This window comes from Eurypyga helias, unplaced genomic scaffold (assembly GCF_000690775.1).
Source record: "Eurypyga helias isolate BGI_N326 unplaced genomic scaffold, ASM69077v1 scaffold13247, whole genome shotgun sequence".
Taxonomy (NCBI): Eukaryota; Metazoa; Chordata; class Aves; order Eurypygiformes; family Eurypygidae; genus Eurypyga; species Eurypyga helias.
The window spans coordinates 36,446-57,405 of NW_010261176.1; the positions used below are offsets into that span (position 1 = coordinate 36,446).

Below are 20,960 nucleotides of genomic sequence, written 5' to 3' on the forward strand. Positions count from 1 at the left end.
GAATGATTACAAAAATCCTTCATCAGAGATGGGCTGACGAATCCATGTCCAATAATATGAAAATCTCTTATACTCAACACCTTATTTAGTAACTTTGGCTACTGAAATAGGACTTTTTGTCCGATATATTTAATTTTCATGTTTAAGCTAGTGTATATACTAAAAGGTTATTCAAATTCCTGCAAAATGACTAAAAAATAATATTCCCTAAAATTACATAATCTAACTTAGCGTATCTAGGTAAAACTCTAATAATGTACCAAGAGAGTCATGTATAAAGAAGAGAGAATGAATTTTCAGTTCAGTTCAAATGTTATGGTGATTCCTGATTGCCATAAATCATCAGAGTCCATTTAAAAGGCAATGCCAGATGAAATTAAGGTATCCGTACAATCAGACAGGTTTTGTATATGTGCAATTGCATTGATTTTAAGGAGGTATCTTCCCAACTGACTTTTAATGGAAAAACCTACATTCACACTGGTGTAAACGACTTACTGACTTACCTCAGTGTAAACTGGACAGGAACAGAGTAACCCTGTAGGATTTTGTATGAGAGGACTCTTCTTTCTCTGATTCATATACCTCCCATTCGTACCCACAAGATCCAGAAGGTGATGGGGTTATAAAAATGGGTACATGTAATATACATACCTGATAAAGTCTCAGTATGAGCTTAGTTTTCAGTATGTTGGCACTTAGTTCTACTGGTACCAGGAGACTTGAGCACAAGACCATGTGCTCAAGGGATCCAAGGCTTGGTAAAAAGCCCTGTGTATTCTAAAAGTTAGTCTCCTTGCATCTTTCCTCTCAAACCTCCTCATTTATTACTAGGGTTGCTCTCTCCCTCTCTTTTTTTTTCTTTTTTACGACAAGATCACATGGTATTGTGTAACAGACAACAGTGGGGTATTAGGATATAAAAACCTCACTGGTTTAGAATATCTAAGACAAGTGACCCATACAGGCTGCACAGCAGGTCAGGTGTAACTTCAAGTCGGAAAACATATACTGGTGGGAAATTATCAGAAATAACACAAATATATTGTGTCTGATACTTAGGAAGGGGAATAACTAAATAATAATGCAGACAACAAGTCTTGAAGGTACAGCCACTAGTGCCTTAGCACCTCCTATCCTCAAATTCATTAAACAGGGTATCAATAACGGGAAGTATACTAGCATCTCTAGTTTCAGGCGTCAAAGCAATTTCAGAGGCACTAAAATCAGGCATGTTCACCACGTGCTTGCTGGACTCCTAATATGTTCATCTATTTGTAATTTGCTAGAGCAGAAGATTAATTAATAACAACTTACTGGGCGCATTATGCAGCGCCTTTTGCCTTTGAAAATGTCTTTGAAGTTTATGAATTACTTGAAACCTTCTCACTCAAAACAATTTCTCAAGCATCTGCCATGCACAGCCTCAATAACAGAAAGCTTTCTGCTCTGGAGAACATTAGTGACCCATCTCCTGAAGACTCAAACCAAGCACATAGTGCCATAACTCCATTGGCAGACCCCTGAGTGCTTTCCCTGCCTCACAGGTGGTTTTGCTGCCTGCATCCGATGCCAGCTGGCTGGTGTGCACTGGGGTGTCTGCAAGCCAGGAAGGGGTCCCTCTCCTTCTTTTGGGAGCTGCTTTGACACTGAGGCTCTTGCCCCTACATTGTGCCTGCATCGCAGTCGTGTCTGCGCCTGCTCCCATCCCTCCCTGACCCTACACCCCACACACAGACTGACTTCCTGCCTTCAGCTCCAATCTGGCTCATCTCTATGGGCTTGGTGGGAGCTCCCCTGGCTGTGGCTGACCCTGGTTACCATCCCCGGACAGGGGAGAGAGCCCAGCCTTGCCTCCTGGTTGTGCACATTGGCTCCCTGACAGATGGGCTTCCAGACCAGGTTTTCAGCTCTGGTGAACTTTTAAGAACCCTGGCCTAAACTATGTGATGACATTTGAAGAAGGAGAGTGAACATATCACATAAATTAACTTCTTAGAGCAGGTAGTCACAAATATCTAAAAAATGGATTTTCTGTTTATATTCAGTAGCAACAACAAATTCAGAAGTCCTTCTATTCTCGGAGCTGATTAACCAAAAGCTCTCATTTACTCCAGTCAAATATTCTGAAAAAGATTTACTTTATGGAACAGTTTTCAAGATGCCATTTATAAAGGGATGACAATGACAGCAACATGGGCTTTCGGAGTTTGGATACTGCAGCACCCAACTCAGCCTATGAATTAACATCCTTAGCATGCAGTGGTTTCCGTGTAGTGCATGTTCCATTTCTGTCTCTGAAAATCTCAGTCTGTACAAACTCATAATACAAACTGCACATTTAATTGATCTGGCCCTCAAATTCTCTTTCTTAGGTGCTTGTGAGGAAGACAGGGACGTGAGTCTGAGTGTCTGTCTGTACGTGTGCACATGCAAGCATGCAACTTTCCATGCACAAACAAAGGGTAGATAAACGAGCCTCCTCAACCAAGTCTGTTGTCTGCAGCCAATTACAAATAGCGCCAATTATTCCTGTATCGAGGCATGGGCAAGGTTTATGAGAAGAATTCCCAGATGGGAGATCAACTCACAACATATACATATGCAGAAGAGATGTATTAACTGCTTCACCAGCTTTAGGAGACTACAATACCTGAACAACATAAACTCCCTGCTTACTTCACAGTAGTGTGCGGCAAGAACATACTTTCTTTTAAGGCAATTAAGAAGTAACAAAAAAGTTAAGGTGTATTTGTTTTAAAGGAAAGGAAGAATTGAAGTACCCACCTATTAATTATTAGATAAACACGGCCATTGACTTTGGCATGGCTATGAGGTGGGAGATGAAAGCACAAGAATGTGGGAGATGAAAATGGGAAATGAATTAGAGAGAGAGAAAAGGAAACCGTTAAATAGGAACGAATGCACTTTCCTGACTACCGAGAGACACATTGTCATAACAAAGCACGATATGAAAGCTTAAGATACACCATGCAGTAAAAATATAGGAAATAAAAATGCACTACTTCAATGTTTAGACCATATGAAACTTCAGTTAGAACTGCAGGTTCTTTTCATAGATCCCAGAATGTGAGAACAGCCTCTACTGCTGTATCAAGTAAGCCACAGAACGTTTTGCATATTTTAAATAGATACTTCATTTATTTGTTTTTTATTATTTAAAGGTGATTATAATGGAGCATCATACCACAGAACTTATCTGCCTCACAACCTTCATCTCTCACACACATAACTCATGGTGCAGCAAGGAAACAGTCTTGAGAAGACCTAAGCAGAGGATTTTTTTCCTTTGCAGATGTTAAATTAACCTTTATAAATCATCTTTATAAACAGTGAGAAGGGTCTTACCCTGCCAGTTCCAGTGTGCCAGTTTCTGTCCCCTCTATTTGCATCTGTCAAAGCCTTACTCTTGAACTCACTCTGCAAACTTTGCTCATGTGAAGCAGCATCTTAACACATGAACAGCCTCAGCAATTTTAACAGGACTCTTCAGTTAGACACAAACATAATATTATAATCATACATGGCAGTTCAGGAGCAGATGGAGGAACTGAAACTGCTTTCCCTTTTACTTTCATGACTAGCTCTCACCTGCTGTGGTTGTCTTAGCAAGTTCGCTGTTAAAAGGATTGAGTTCTGTCTGCCTACTCAAATTTAAGGTTCAGTTTCTCTATTCGTAATTGTTTGCTTGTTGCAAAAGAAGCAGCCTAAAAGCAGTTTTGAAAGCTAAACTAGCTGTTGAGTGAATGCTAGTGTTTTCAAAGCAAAAGGTGAAATTAATTTTCAGTGGCCTTGTAAGAAAATTGCACATATACATCATATGAGTCCTTAATCTCTGTTTTAGTTGTCTCTGCAACTTATTCCTAGAATTACTGTTAAGGTGGAGCTGGTTGTAATAGCTTCTATCCAGCTTCATGCATCATCTACACAAATGTCAGCTGAGCTCTCATCCTGATGCTTTGAAGTTTGCTGATGCTCAGCAGAGATTTATCGCATCAAGGGAAGAAAACAGCTGGATCTTCATACATCAGGCAGTGTTAATGGTAGCACAAACCAGAAAAAGTGTTCTGAATTGGGTACTGGACACACATATGAAATTTTCTAAGGAGGAACAAATGATACATGTAATAACTGTGATTTTACAACACTGCAAAATGGCAAATGTAGCATATATACCACATTTAAGAGTTAAAGACATCTAGCTACTTATCTGTCAGCTCAATACAATATAGTACACATTTAGACTTAAAAAAATAGCATTATAGTAGCAATAAAAAAAAGCTAATGCTATCGGGCGATCCTCTTCACCTGCCACTTTAGTAGAACGCCTGGTCCGACAATGGAATTCTACTTCCAGCACTGTATCTCAAGGCTGCTTACTCCATGCATGAGTTTTTGCTCTCAACAAGGCACTGAAAACATTTTGTGTCTTTAGTATCAGTGATTCCATTCTTTTGGGATCATGTGACTTTAGTCACAGGGATTCTCTTCATGCCAACATTTGGAGAGCTATACAATATTTTGGTATCCTTCATGTATAATAGAAAGATTTGCAAGTAGTGGTTTCACAGGCAGAGTGTACAGTACCATGAACCCTCCTAAAAGAGCTTGCACAGCTACTGCAAACTGTAATGCATTCCCTCACATGCCTCAGCTCAGGAAAAAGCCCTGTTTCAGCTCAGATACCTATCTGGGCTCTGGTTTCAGGGCTTGGCTGCCCAGATCAGAGAAGTTAATGTGCACCCGCTGCTGCACAAGAAGTCTGCTATAGGCAAAGAGAAAGTTTGCTCACAGGCCATTTCAAAGGGCTCTTGAATCTACCATCACATTTAGCAATTCAAGAAAAGCAAGAAGTATTATGAAAGCAGTCATTTAAAAAGCTAGGTTTAAAAACCCACATTGTTGGGAAATTTTATCAAGTTTGATTTGTTCTGGTTTTAGTAATTATTTAAATACAGAAAACGGAAGCATTCTATAGAAGTATAGCTTATTCTCATGCACTGACGATAGGGAACACAAACACAGAATCATAGAATCACAGAATGGTTCGGGTTAGAAGGGACCTTAAAGAGCATCTAGTTCCAACCCCCCTGCTATGGGCAGGGACCCCTTCCACTAGACCAGGTTGCTCAAAGCCTCACCCAGCCTGGCCTTGAAGACTTCCAGGGATGGGGCATCCACAGCTTCTCTGGGCAACCTGTTCCAGTGCTTCACCCGCCTCTCTGTGAAGAACTTCTTCCTGATATCCAATCTAAATCTCCTCACGTTCAATTTAAACCCGTTACCCCTTGTCCTGTCACTACAGGCCCTTGTAAAAAGTCCCCCCCCAGCTTCCTTGTAGCCCCTTCAGGTACTGGAAGCTGCTCTAAGCAGCCTTCTCTTCTCCAGGAGCCTTCTCTTCTCCAGGCTGAACAAGCCCAACTCTCTCAGCCTGTCCTCATAGAAGAGGTGCTCCAGCCCTCTGAGCATCTTCGTGGCCTCCTCTGGACTCGCTCCAACCGGTCTATATCCTTCTGATGTTGTGGGTTCCACAGCTGGATGCAGCACTCCAGGTGAGGTCTCACAAGAGCAAAGAGATGGGGAGAATCACGTCCCTCAACCTGCTGGCCACACTTCTGATACAGCCCAGGATACGGTTGGCTTACCATACACTGTAAAGTAGCTTCATACTAAACTGAATACTTGAAAAGTATCTGAAATGCTTTTGTAAATTTAGCAATTCTAGAGCAGAATCCTCTGTTAAGATAAACCGTCATTCCACAACACAGCGTGGTGTACGTGATACCATGCAGCTAGTCCTCATTCACAGAAGCACAGCTGAGTTACACTTAACATTGGACAGTTGAACACTCTAAAAATAGTGTCTAAATTAATTGGTTTCTTCAAAGAATTTGAGCAAAAGGCATTGTATAATATGCCCCTGTGTATTATGAAACCATTTCTCTCTTACACTCCTGAAGCAGGATCCTAGGACACCTATGTTTTTATGCAGGAGAATACGGAAGAGCTAAACACAGGAAAAGCGAGGTCCCAAATCATGAAAAAATGCTACTGAACTTCTTGATGAGATCACTGAATGTCTCCAAGAGCTAGCACAGAAAGGGTCAGTACTTTAAAGACTGACCACAGGTTTGGGATTCTATTTCCGAAGTTCAACTTTACAATAAGGCCTAATTGTACAATGCAATATGGTATTTGACAAAGATCTCCCAATCTTTGTTTGGTCTTCAAAACAGATATTGTAAAACATAAGTGACCCAAATTAAAAGCTGTATTTCCCATTATTGACAGGACTTACAAAAAGGCACACATAGCAATTAAGCATCTAACTCCCACTAAAGGTTAAAACCAATGAGATAAATACATAAATACCCTTACTGCCTATGGAAATGTTCCCCAAAATGTAAAACTTCAGTGTGTAGGGGAAAATATGGGAAGACAGATACTTTGGTTGTCATTTATTTAGCAGAGTGCTGGATACTGGAGCACCTTATTTTTAAGCCAGGTAGTTACAGCAAAGGAAAATAACTTTTCATGAAAAGTGAGCATTACAAGGCAGTCAGAAAGAACGTTTTCATACAGAAAATCAATAGCTCATTTTATTTTGTTTCTTTACCTGTAAATAGTGTTGTCCTGTTTGCTGGTTACAGCCTTTAAATCAGTGAGCTGGAGAAACCGGTCATGGAAATAGTGAAGATGTAAGATACACGCCAGGAGGAAGGAGGTGGGGATAAAGATGCGTGTGAATAGTTCAGCCACAGAAAACTGTTTTAAGCCAAGGTCTGCTAGTCTGGAAAAAAAAGTAAGCCACTAAGCCACCTTTTCACACCAAAATCTATTTCTTGTCATGAGACATTATTACAAACAATTTGCAATACGAAATAAGGGCTGGTACTTGTTATGTGGTTTTAGTTTTTAATATTCTTCTAAATCAGCAAGCTTTACAAATTTCCCTTGCATTTGGACTCAGTAATGTAGAGAGATACTGTAAATGCACTAAGTCAAGTGAACCAACTCTGACACAGAACCCTTGAAACAGATGAGTTGGCTCTGACTGGAAGTCTTGCACTGGAGACCCACTCATATTGAATATACTTTCTCATGTAAGCTCCTGTTAAGAAATGCCCAACGTATCGTAAGGAGGGAGAAACACAGCCCTCCTTAAAAGCAGGAAGGCATGTCTGCCTTCATCAGCTCCAGACATCCTGCAAACCTACCCATAACCTCTTCCCAGATCTTCCTCCTACGGTCAGAGGTAGAGAGGAGTATCGGCACTGTTACTGGTGCTGAGGTCTTGGCTGCACAGGAAATATGACCCTCTCAGACCCTTTCATGCCATTGCTCGTCTCTATTGTTACACCAGTAGATCTAGGGCTTCAGAGCTGAGCCAAGGCAGCCTGGGAATGGTCTCATGATGTTTTCCCACATAAGAAGGAAGACTGCTCTCAGAGCATTCCACCACACCGAACTCAAAAGTCCAAAGAAAAAATGAAACTAATCATACACACTTACTTGTTTTCATCCAGGCCTGTCATGTTCTTCCACAACCCAGGGAATGACTCAAACTGGTATGTATAGATGAAGATAAGTACCAACATCGTGTAAACAACCACTGACATCCAAAAGTATTTTAAAATCCTTCTCCACCATTCATAGTGCACCTGAAAATCACACACTAAAGATGTTGGAACAAGCTGAAGGCAAAGACGCTGACAAAAATACTGACAACAGGGTATTGGCAAACAAAGGCTAATATTTTTCCTAGCTGGCCTGAAGTAAACAATGCTTATCCAAAAGCAGACAGAGATTTTTGAGCTCCAGTTTTTACTCCTGACGGATGTGAACCCACACACAGACTTTTGAGTAAAAATGTCTGTTGGGACAAAGCCAGGGACAGCTTCAGTCACCCAGTTTCATCACCATTAGGTGATGAAAGTTCTGGAGGTGAGTGGGTCCATGCTCATCGGGGTGTGGAAGATGTGTGGACCAGTTGTCACAAAAATTGGTGGCTATGTAAGATGTGCATAGGCCCAGAATTTTCCCACACAGATTCCAAAGCTCGTGGTGATGTGGGGTGGAGTCCCAGAGCAGAGGTGTGTATTGTACGCATCTAATTGATGTGTACTTCGTCTGCCACTATAATCATAAGCCAAGGGAGAATTAGTCTTAACCCCTTCAAATGATCTTATTATGTTGTATCTAATTAAAGAAAACCACACTGTTTTGTAATTCTGTTTGGAGCTACTTTATAACCAAGTTAAAGTTATGAACCACTGTGTTCAGGACAAAATTCAGTTAACACAGTTCTCACCTGATAGAGGGCCACGCAGAAGAGGAACAGTACCATATAGATGATTTTGTACATGACAATTCTACCCTCAAAGCTGACAAAGAAGAACATGCCCCCACAGACATAAATCCAGTACTTGATGAACATAGCCATCACCAGCTTCCCCAGGACTTTCATAATATCCTGTTCATCCTCATCATCCTCTTCCTCCTCTTCTTCCTCCTTCTCCTTTTCTTTCTCCTTCTCCTTCTCCTTCTCCTCCTCCTGTTCTTCTGCCACTTCTCCTTCTTGCAACTCCTCTTCTGCAAATACAGAGTCACATTTGGGCTCTGTCTGTTTTGGGGACTTTTAGTAAGAATTGAAATGGGTGGAAAGTAAAATCTCTGCACACAGGAACTTAAACCACGATGTTCACAACAGACTGTATTTCTGAATCAACATGTCTCCAGAGCAGGGTGTTTTGACTTCATATGAGCTTCAAACCTGCTCCTAGAGCCATTGAGCACATAGTTATATGTCCTTACCAGATACCAGTCTTCATTTTGTCTGAAATGCAGGCAGCTGTAGTGGAAAATTAGGTAACACTCAAACCACTTTTCATGGCAATACCTATACCCTCAGGCAAGAAACCTTTTAAACTGGAAAACAAAGAAAAGAAACCACCAGCCCCACCAGAAACCTCTCATCTTCAGCTTAAACTATGTTGAGTTTGAACCTTTCATCTAAAGTTTCATCCTTTAGAGAATATTGTGGTTACCTCAAAAAACCACATGCAAGAGAAAACATTAACATAAAACCAAACAAGCTTAGAAAATATAAATGCTGCACTAACACTGTGTTTATCAAAGAAACTACCATCTTTTCCAGCTGCTTCTGCTGTACCTGAGCCATTACAGAAAATACACGCTGCTTTTGCCCTGTGAGGAGGTCAGGATTCCTCAGTTATTAACCTTGTGAGGTTTGTGGAGGGCAGGGTAAGTGTCCCCCACAACAGCAAGTACCCAGAAGCAAGTATCCAGTAACAAGGCTTGTCAAACTCATAGCACATAGCTGTAATGCTTTTCTTCATACTGAGAACAATATGGAGACTTCACCACCCAAAGACTTGCCGGCTCCTTTTGTCCCACTCCCCATCCCTCTTCTCAGACTCTTTCTTTGCTCTTGCCTTGCAAACCTTTGCAGTGCCCAGCTCTGACACTGATCAGAGGTTTTACTGAGACAAATATTGTAATGACTCAAACAGGAAGTTACATCACTGCTTCCCAGGCTGCTTTCTACAATTTCAGTGAGTTAAACTTGTTCAGATCAACCTCCAAAGAGACAGAAAAGGGCAGGAAAGGTTTGGGGGAACATGTGCACAGTATTAGAAGAGAGAACAGGCCACCAAGCTGTTAGATGAGCTGAAACTACGTGGTAAACTTTGCTCTCAGGTGTGCTTCTGACAGCAATCAGTCCCTGAAAATATACATGTTCATTTTCATTGCAGTTCAACAGTAAAGAGAATTCTCATTTTATTTGCATTTCTTAAATTCAAAGGTGCTTTATTTTCATATCCAGAGAAATAATTGCACATAGATTTTGTAATATCTTCCTTAGCTAGAAACAGGTATCTTGCTAATTGCTTTTGGCATTACAGATATGCAGTAATGGGAACTTCTATCATGACCAAAGGACTAAATCGGACATGGCTTTACCTTTTTCTTCACTGTCTTCATTTCCAACTTTGACCTCAGATAAAGTAGCTTCTTTTAGTTTAAGTGCTTTTTGTTCAGTGAGGTGTTGCCTAAGCAGTAGCCAGAATGTAATTGTGAAAAGAATCTGCAAACAAAAATCAAAACAAAAACAACAGATTAGTTGTATTTCTTGTATCCTGCTAATACAAACATATGTTTTCATAAAGTCTGCATGTCTTTGTTTTCTCTCTCCATTAGAAAATGGCAACAATGGCATCAGTGTCAAAGTGCATCTTTGTGGGAGTTCAGTAATTTAGGAAAAGTCCTGCATTAAAATCAACTTTACTTCATTTGCACTTTTCCATTCAGAAATAACTTTTCACTGCACATCTTTTTTTTATACCTATATGGTTTGAATCTCCCCCTTCTATTCAGTGTTTATCTCCTGCCTCATAAGTTTAAGGATCTTCTCATCATATATTGATTTATTTTTTATCTGTCCATTTTTCCCTTTTTGCAGGGAAGAAGCACAGGCAGGTGAGTGTACGGTTATTATTAGGGTTTGGTATATATCCTTCGTCTTTGATTTAGGAGGTGTGGTACTTCAGGTGTTTAAACACAATTAATTTAAAAATCAACAATCTCCTATGTCTTTAGGTTACAGGACAAAGTCAACTGTATATGCCTTGTATTTGGAACAGTTACAAGATTTAAAATGGCTCTTAATTCTTTGAAGAGCTTTAAGAGATGGTAATTCTATAATAACAGGATAACTTATAAATAAATAAATATCTTTAATGAAGACTGCGTTTCTGTGTTGTGCAAAAAGCTAAATTCAACATCTTACAATACTGAGAGGTGGCCAAAGTTCAGAAAACATCATGATGCGTATTCACGACGATTTTAAGTTAACATTCTGAAAAGTTTCCACTGATTTCAGTGGTGCAGAACAAGGGTTATTTCATTACTTTATAAGCCAGAAGAATAAAATCTCAGACAGGAAACACCTAAGAGCCAAGTATTTTGCATACAATAGACTGACAAGGCCTGTAGTACAACATAAAGAACTCATCTTTTCCATCTAACGTGCAAGTACTTCATGGGGGACAGAAGTGCCAGGCTGGTGACAGCAGTTTTCACTGCCTCTGTGGCTGACATGGAGCTGCAGCAGCAGATTGGCAGGCTCTGTGAATTCTCACAGCTTCTCCAGATTGCTCCTGGAGCTCTGGCTTTTGCAACATAAACCACTGATATTGTAAAACGGATTTGTTATGCAGTGGTTAGCTCCATCTCCCCGCTGCATTTACACCTGGTTCTCATTGGCATTTCCAGAGTCAGAGCTGGCTCTAAGAAGTCTCGAAGGATTGCAGATCAAAGAAATGCTTTTAGTCTACCTTTTACAGTTTCCATTTTATTTCTTTTTCAGATCAGGAAACACTGACATAGCATGCAGAAAGAGTAACAGTACATTTCTTTCTATGTTCTTCTCTTCGCAGAATACAGTATCCAATCTTTATTTAAATTCAATCTTTATCCAAAGGGCTTTAAACTAGGAATAACGGGGAGGGACAGAGTTACCAGCAGCCTTGAGAGGGAATGATGGACAAGGCTGAGAAGCAAAGAGCACCTGGAGTGATGTGAACAAAAGGAAACATAATCGACAAAACAGGGCTGATCACCTCAAGTATTTGTTTGTAAGCACGGAAATGCTTTCAAGGCAGCATCACAGGGAAACCTTCCAGATCCTTTCTGGGAAATCAGCATGCTGTGTGGCTCTGAAGTGCCTGTACACTAATGTGTGCAGCATGGGGAATGACGCTAAGGAATCAGACACTTCTGCGCAGGGCTATGATCTTGTTGGGACCACGGAGACAGGGTGTGATGGCTTGCACAGCTGCGATGGAGAGATACAGGCTCTGTAGGAAGCAGGGGCCAGGAAGATGCAGAGGTAGAGTTGTGATCTGCATGAGAGCACAGTGGAAATGCATGGGCTCTACCTGGGGATGGAGGATGAGCCAGGTAACCTGGCAGGAATACACTGGCAGAGCATGCAGAGATATGATTAGAAAAGCCAAGCCCTGACATTGAGTCTGGTGAGGCAGGGCAAGAGCAACGACAAGAGCTTCTGTAAGTCCATAAGCAGAAAAAGGAAGGCTAGGGAAAATGTGTGCCCACCTCTGAGTGAGACAAGGGCCTTGGTGACACAGGACATGGAAAAGGCTGAGGTACCAAATGCCTTCTTTGCCTCAGTCTTTGCTAGCAAGAATGGCCTTCAGGAATCACAGGTCCCAGAGAATGTGGAAGTCTGAAGGAAGGAAGACATACCCTTGCTGGAAGAGGATCAGGTCAGTGAATACTTAAGCAAATTGAGCATACGTAAGGCCATGGGTCCTGATGGGATGTGCTTATGAGTGCTGAGGGAGCTGGCTGATTTCATTGTAGAGCCAACTCTCAATAATCTTTGATTGATTGTGGTGACTGGGAAAGACGCCAGAAGACTGGAGGAAAGCAAATGTCACTCCTATCTTCAAGAAGGGCAAGAAGAAGGGGGAATTACAGGTCAATACTGGATCCAGTATCCAGTTTTAGATGAGATATTTGATGATATCGCTAATAAGAAACAATGTCAAAGGTGCTGACGTATTAAGACAGTTAAAACTCCTAAGGGATTTACAAAGTCATTGAGAGAAACTGCAGAACTTCCCTTGCAGAACCTCTTGAGCGCTCTTACTAAACTAGCTCTACCTTTATGAGAGAAATAATACAGCACTCAATAATTTTCAAATGCATTAAAACCCCAGAAATGGTTGTCCAAAGGGCACTGCCAACAAGGAATCACTTACAGAATCACCTTAAATGATAATTAGGAGACACAAGGGAAGTGATTCACTTAGCAAAAGGGGAGCAGTGCCAACTAGATGCACTCTCTGAGACGCCCCTCTTGGGTGCTCTAGAAAGCAACTTCCTATTTATGCTCATTTCCTTCCCCAGGAGCAAGCCTGCCAAACAAAATGAATTTTGCAGGGCTTTCAAGACATCAAAGAAAAAAATCTATCACGCACTGAGGTCAACAAACTCTCATTTCTGACCTGAAATGGATTCCAACTCATGCTGCTTCATGTGTAAGGGTAAAGAATTAAAGCCCAGTCACAGTCACTTACTGCTGCTTGTGCCAAACAGTAAGGGAGTGAGTAGTACTGGCTATTGCCATGACACCACAGTTCCAGCTGACATCATGTTCAGTCAAATCAAATCACATCTAGTTTTGCATTCAGTTTATAAAACCACACAAGTGAGCAATTTCCAGCCTCTAAGAATTTTCTACAGAATTATAATGAAAATCTACAAAGATATCCAAAACATTTGTTTTGGTATCAGCATAACAAGCAAGAAGAAATTTCCTGAATGCTATTTTTTAATGAGTTATCCTTTATTGTAGAACACCTACTGAAGATGACTATACTGAATACTGAGGATTCACTCTTAAAGAAAGAGGTTCACAGTTTTAATCACAATATAGTTTGTGGTTTCATAGATAAATCTCAGCTGTTTGTAACACCTACCTTTGATGCCAACTCCCCAGGATCCTTTCTTTCTAAAAAACCAGATACTTGAGGAAGCTCATCATTCCTGAGCTCAATACTCCATATATACTGCAACGTTAGCAGTAAATTTCCATAGAAAACCATGAACGGTGAACTGATCATGGCATATTTCCTTCGGTCCCGAATCATCCACAACGTGCAAGACCAAATCAGTAACACAAAAGTCAACCAGCTGTGATAGGTGATACTCCATGCCTTGTGGAAGGAGGAAAGAGAAGAAAAAATGTTCATGGATACATTCAGGAATGACACTGATGCATATTGCCAGTTGCACTTAATTATGCTTCTCTACTTAGCACACATTTTCATTGTCATGAGACTCTCCCCCATATTAATCAGCTGTTGGGCTAGCTAAAATAAACCCTTTGGAGAAGCGCAGAAAGTGGATCCTTAAGAAGTCCACAGCTGAGGGCAAACCTTGCTTTGCACATTAACTGCCACTTGGTAAGGTTTGTAAGCAGACTCATTGATTCACGTTCCACCAACTTAAAAGAGATGAAAAATACAATCTAACTTTTGTGCACACGAGTTCTTCTTGCAAAATGAGCAGCAAAGGATTCAGAGTAGGAGGAGCAAAGTATATTCAATAGCTACTAGGTTCAAAGCTGTTGACAGATGTACAAACTACACTAACTCCATCCTGTTCTAGCTTTTGTGGAATCAATTTAAAAGGGAAATCCATGCTATGCACACGCCTAACCTGAAGAACGTTCAGAGTCTACACTAACCGTGTTAGATTACCTGAAATACTCACAACTACAGAATGTTATCTATAGCTTAAAATATCAGTTACTGAAAATTGCTCTATTAAACACTCAGAGAATAGGACTAAGGTTTCAAGTGTTTTTATTAACATTGTGTTATCGATTTAGGACTAAATTCAGCTATACGCTGGTAGAGTTGTAGAATAACTGTCAATAAAACCTTTTAGATTCCTTTTCAATTTAAATAGAAAAGTATGAAACATTAAGAATATTTCAATCAATTTAGTTCTGTCCCCTTGGAAATCATGCCTTTTAAGGGTATGTGAAAAACTTTAATATGCTGCTTCTCTCTCCCCATATAAGGAAATAACTTACACTGAGCTGTCTTTGGCTATCACCTAAGTGGAACTTGCATCAGATCACACCATAAATAAATTCATAAATTAATTTGGGTCAGATAAAATAGGCATATATGATTAAGAAAAAAGTTAGTAGTGTTTCAATGTTAAACTACAAGAAGAGTCTTCAAACGTATCTTTTCCTTTGAATTGAGAGACATGATCCTAGAAATTAATTAAAAAGGAAATGCAGATCATATGAAGCCTCTGAGTTTAAAAAATAGGAAAAAGAAGCATTGTGTCAATATGAAAAAAATACTTGCTAATATGGCAGAATGCATCAAGCCAGATCCTTCTGCACAAGGAGTCTGCTGTAATTACCTGAAAAACTTTTCCTGTTAAAGGACAGCAAATAAAGTTTGAAACCTTATGCAAACAAGAAGCAGCCAAGCTAATTTGTTTTACCATTTTAATGCAAAATTGGGCCAAGAAGCTTTATGGTTAATTTCATCGCAGTTGAAACTTTTCCAAAACAGTAAAACCAAAGCCTGCACTGGGAATATATAGAGATCTAATCATTATGCTGAATACTTGCTATAGTGCAGATCAAGGTATTTGCATCAAGTAGGCCTAAAAGCAAGCAACAACATGAGAAGGAGAAATAAGGGTGGTAGGTAAAACAACAGCAAAATCTTGCTTGGCATGAAGTTGAATTTTCCTTGAGACCTTTCTGTGTCAATACAGGAATTCATCTCCTCATCGCAGAGAGTGACTGCATGCATACTTCAACCTGACACAGGAACTGTATTTTTTAAATTTACTACATCAATGTGAAATGCTTTAATTTTGTAGGCAAATTTCTGGGTGGAGCAAAAGTTTGATAAACCTGCTTACGCAGAAGCTTTGGAATCAACAAAAAACTGAGTCCCAGTGGTTTTCTGACATTCAATAGTCAACAAAACCCAGGACTCCCAGTCCTAGAGGATGCGATGCTTTACCCAGAACCCCACGTATTGCCCTATTTATAGGTCTATAACAGGCCTGGGAATGATGCACTAATAAACCAAAATGAACCCAAAATGATGCAGACAACATACTGATCTTTTCTAATCCTGATGCAAACACTTACTGAAAACCAACCAATGAGACTACCTGCAGGAAAACATTGTGAAGACACATTTATTTGTAAAATTAACAGCTTGTTGTTGTTGTTGTTGTTGCCAGTACGTACCATCATAGCTATCAGAGCACAAATGTAACTTTGTTTCATGATAAATTGGAACACAGACACCAGGGCATGTAATTTAACATTTTCTTTTTCCTCCTGAGTAACTTCTTCCTCTTCCTCCTCCTCCTCCTCTTCCTTTTCTAAGTAGAAAAATAAATTCTTATTTGCAATTCATGCTGGTCTAAAAGCAGTAGATGCACTCTCCCCTGGAACGCTTTCACTTGTAATCACTCTGATGGCTACTTCTACAGCAACCAGCATGCTCCAGATAGGAGCCAAAGAAAAATTACTTTTGAGTACAGTAAAGCAACACAAAACCCGCAATCACTGTTTGGTAGGGAGAGCATGTGACTACAGCTCAGTGTACAAAATTGCTGTGTGGTCAGCCATCACTGTAAGGCGACAGCAATTATTTAACTTCAACAGGCTAAACAGCTTACCAAAATGAAAATAAATGCTAGTGTATGCGACTGGAGATACAGAGTAAGAAAAGGTATGGAACTAAGGGTAATTCCCAGACAATTCACTACCTGACATGTCATCCGACGGCTCCCATTTGTACTGAGGTGTTGAGTACATGTCTGCTTTGCCCGGACCGTTCTCTAATGGCAGTGTGGGGTGGATGGTGTGATAGTCAGCAGGGTTCCCGTTCACTGTTACCAGCAGCACCTGCCAGGACAACCGAGAGAGGCACTGCATTTATGGTAGCTCCTAGGACACCGTGGCTCCTACGTCTGTGCTTCATTACGGTTGGATTGCCAATTTAAGGAGCTTAACAAGTAACCACAGTTACTTCCTTTCAAAGAAATGGGCATGTTATAGTCATGTTGGATGCAAAAGTAACACGTAACAGCTTCCAAACTTAACTGTTGTTAGCTTTTTAAGCAGTAACAATAGAATTACAAATCTGTTTCAGTGAAGTTCTTTAGCAAACACAAAAATGCTGCTGCAACTCTGAACTTCTGTAAATAGTTCCTTTAAAAGATTTCAAGGGGTTTTTTTTCAAATTCCCAGTATGTCACACTGCATTAGGTAACACATCAATTTACACACAAGCAGTCTGAAAAGGAATAAAAGTGCCGATACACAAGCAAAAGCGATTAAGTTACTGCAGTCAGCTGAGCCATGGTAAATGACTATTTGCATGCTCTTGGCCTGTCCCACCTATGAAATTAAACAGAAAGGAAAAAAGTGTAAAGGAGGACTAAGTTAGCACATCTACAGCTGGGGAAGGGTAAGGTCGACCACATGGCTCAGTGCATGAACAGCAACTCTGTGAGCCCATCTTCAGATACCCTGCCTTTCCCAGGTTAAGTTGGATTTTACAGCCAAGCTAGGAAAGTACTGTATCTCCTGTGTTTAAGTTAAAGCTGTAACCAAAAATGCATCCTCCTCCTTATGCCAACTAACATGTCAAGATTTTCAGACTTTACATCCAATTATTTAGACATGTACATTAGCTCATACCTAACTATTCCCAGTAGTTATTAAAATAGTGTTTATAAATTACTTTCAATTTCAAATTATTGCTGGTGAGATCTACATTTGCTGCCATTAATAAAACTGCTTGTGATAATATTGTTATTGATGCTGCATTTATGCCATTTGATAGTACTAATTCAACACTAGTTTTATTTTTGTGAATAAATTTCAGCCCTTGGGCTTGTTTGGATTAGGGCTCCAGCAACCCCAGTCATAAATATCTCTCGTATTGGCAAAAATTCACATGCAATGGGTTACTGTTGGTAGCACGTGCTGAAGACTGACTTCTTAGGCTGTGAGATAGGAGTGTATTTTGCCTGTTGAAACTATGCACAGGCATGTGTGGACTGTTTCAGATCAGTATCTGGGTTATGTTCAGTTATATTCAGCATCTACACCAAGCATATGCTGTGGAGCACATTTAGCTTGCTCCCAAAGTTCATCTTCATTCTTCTGCGTAGGCTGAACAGAGGGGATGTTTCTGCTTTCAGAGTCTGCTAGGGTCTGTAGCAGTCAAGACAAATAGATCATTTGCTGTCTGTTCAAACAAAGACTTGGATTTTCTGTAATCTGTAAATTGAACTCAGATGTGTTGTCAGTCATGCTTTAAGGGCCTCAGCATTTCAACACGAATAAAAGAAAAAAAATACAGCAAAGAAAATAAATCAAGTGTAAAGATGGCTTGCATTAGAAAGCATATTTTGATATCTTATTTAAACCCAATGAAATAGCAAAGATCGTTTGCCAGTTGGTACTACTACAAGCAGTTTAATTTCAAATGATCAATTTTAGGGCTAATCAGTGGTTTCTCAGTGCAATTACTAAGGAAGCAAAAGACAATTATACTTAGGATAATGGCAGGCTAACCAAAATAAAGAATTTTTAAATATGTCCTCTAAGGTTTTATCTGTATATATCGTTGTAATCTGTATTTCCACACATTAAAAAAATTACAAAGACTAGTAGTATACTAACATCCGATGGCTTGTATTCATCTTGGGTCATTGACAGAAGCTGCAAAAAGCAATGCAAGGACAAATTATTAAAGCATGGCTCAAGCATTAGTAAGTCTAACTTCTTGAATACACGCATGCATAATTGCTGACTTTTGCATACTTGCACTAAGAAATTCAGAAAGAATTCTTAAAAAGCCAGCAGAATTGTACACTATCTCCACAAAAATGATATGTAGTGTGCCATAGCATTGACGTAACTTTACTGTATGTTCCTGTGAATTCTAAACCAAAACTGAGAACATGGCATTGAAATTTGAGATACAAAGAATTAATCAGTATGGCATTATACTGATTAACTGCTTTCTAATGTCTTTTTAATGACTCAATGCTTAAAACCTACGTTTTTTAATGATCATTAGAATTACTGCAATTATAAAAATACTTCCAATAAAATGTTTATACTAACATAAAATGTGATACTTCATTTATTCGCCAGCTCATTTACCATTACTATTATTACGACGGAGTTCTTGGGGCTTGAGTATACGTGGCTCCACAGTGTTTGCATATCCCAAATGTGACTGCAACTCATCAAATGAAATTTTGCACTGCAGCTGCTGAGGGCAGATGGTTGAAAGCTGGACCTTTCCAGGAGCTTTTACACCAACTGCCTTAATGGCCCTGCTATAAATATCCAGTATGCTTGGAGGAAGATAAGCTGGCAGTTCCCCCTTACCAATGACAGTGCTAATTAGTACTTACAAGGCAGATCAGATGTAAACATCAGGATTTAGCTCCCTGACAGACTTTCTAGCTGTTCTGCACAAAGAAAATGGCCTTCTGCCAAAAGCCTGGTCCTAAACTTCTTAAATGCAGAACTTGAAAACATAGAGCATGCTCTTCCTTTACTTCCTTACACTGGCTCTTATATTTGTTTTATTAATTTTATCAAAATATATTCCTCCTCTGCCACACAGACTTGATATTGTATCTGATTTATATAATCACACACAAAGATTACTTGCAACCTAGATAATGCTGCTTCCCTTAATTTCAAAGTAACTGTGATAAAATTAAGACTGATTGAAACACATTTAATGCAGACCCCCTTCCCCCTTCAGCCTTACTTTTCTCTCATCAGTTGTATAGTGGCTTGCATACCACAGACTGCGTCTTCTCTCCGCTGTCATTGGAATTGGGCTGCAGGCTAATTCTTTGTCATCTTCCCTGCTAACAGATTTTTCTTCATCAGGCGTCTGCTAAACAATACAAATGACAAGACTAGTTATAGCTCTCTAAATAACAATCTTACCAGAGGAATTTAAATTTTCCCCTAATTGACGCTCCCTCTCCAAAGTATGTCTTTAAAACATCTTTTAGCCTCTAATGCACTCAATCTATGATAGATGATTCTTACTGGGATGACATTTTCAGAAATGATGACAGAGCTTTTCTATAACTGCTAGTCTGTCAATGCCAAGATGTTTCCTGACAGTTACAAGACACCAGAATTACAGAGATCTCCACATCCTACCTTATTATATAGTCATACCATAAGCTAGTATACAGATGTTTAATTTTGAAGGCAGTGTATTGAAAGAAAATTCACTCTTCTCATCTGCCTATATATGTGAAAAGCTATTTCTTCACTAGACAACTGAAGAACTGAAAAGATCAAAATCTTTTGAGTGTACATATCTACCATTAAAGGCTGTCCTAACTCACTGATCAGTACGTAACAAAGTATTCAGTGTTGGTCACTCATCCAGGCTCATCTAACTTAGCTTCTGAGACAAACCACAAAAATACCTACATGTGCTCATGCTCATATGGAGGCCAACATGACTGGAAAATCCCAATATCAATTTTCCAAGGGTAATCTGATTGCTCTTTATGCTGAAACTGAATCAGTGGAGGAAGGGAGAGCTATGGATGTCAGCTACCCTGATTTTAGCAAGGTGTTTGATACAGTGTCCCACGCTATCTTCGCTGACAAGCTGGTAAGACACGGATTGACAGATGGGCCACAAGACTATCTTGCTCAAAGCGGGAAAATGGCTCAAAGTCAAAATGGTAGTCAGTCATGAGCGGAGCTCCTCAGGGACTGACAGTAGTTCTGGTACTATTGAGTATCTTCAAAACTACCTGGATGGAATGCACCCACCCAAAGGTTGCGGGTGACACTGAACTAGGAGGTGAGGTAGATGGGCCAGAAGGTAGAGCCACCATACAGAGGCAGGCTAGAGACGGGCCAACAAAAAACTGCACAGGGTTTACAAAGATCATTATGAAGTCCTGCCTCCAGAATAAACCCACACAGCAGTAAAGGCTATGGACAGACTGTGTAGGGAGCAGCTTGTGGAACAGGCCCAAGGGGTCCTGGTGCACCGCAAGCTGAACATGAGCCAGTAGCAAACTCCAGAGGCAATGAAGGCAAACACGTCCTGGGCTGCATCAGCAAGAGTACTGCCAGCAGATCAAGGGAAGTGATTTCCACTGTACCTGGCAAGTGTCAGGCCATACCTGCAATTCAGTTCTGGCATCCCTCAGTTTAAGAGAGACACAGAAAATCTGGAGAGGGTCCATCAGAAAATTGCCAAGATGATTATAGGGTTGGAGAAGCTGAAGAATACAGGAATTGGGTTTGTTTTCCACCCCCCCCA

General features: G+C 40.1%; 1 protein-coding gene across 1 annotated transcript in view; it reads right to left on the reverse strand.

The window, feature by feature from the left end:
- LOC104512340 (piezo-type mechanosensitive ion channel component 2-like) overlaps positions 1 to 19,553 on the reverse strand; it is a gene marked incomplete at both ends in the record, with an annotated part of 54,385 nt that extends 34,832 nt beyond the window's left edge. Inside the window, 10 exons of the mRNA XM_010155276.1 lie at positions 2,788 to 2,829; positions 6,638 to 6,811; positions 7,534 to 7,682; positions 8,333 to 8,613; positions 10,006 to 10,129; positions 13,548 to 13,784; positions 15,863 to 15,999; positions 16,387 to 16,528; positions 18,317 to 18,355; positions 19,425 to 19,553. Coding sequence (XP_010153578.1) covers positions 2,788 to 2,829; positions 6,638 to 6,811; positions 7,534 to 7,682; positions 8,333 to 8,613; positions 10,006 to 10,129; positions 13,548 to 13,784; positions 15,863 to 15,999; positions 16,387 to 16,528; positions 18,317 to 18,355; positions 19,425 to 19,553 — 1,454 coding nt within the window. The remainder of the gene's footprint in view (positions 1 to 2,787; positions 2,830 to 6,637; positions 6,812 to 7,533; positions 7,683 to 8,332; positions 8,614 to 10,005; positions 10,130 to 13,547; positions 13,785 to 15,862; positions 16,000 to 16,386; positions 16,529 to 18,316; positions 18,356 to 19,424) is intronic.
- Positions 19,554 to 20,960: the final 1,407 nt, after the last annotated feature.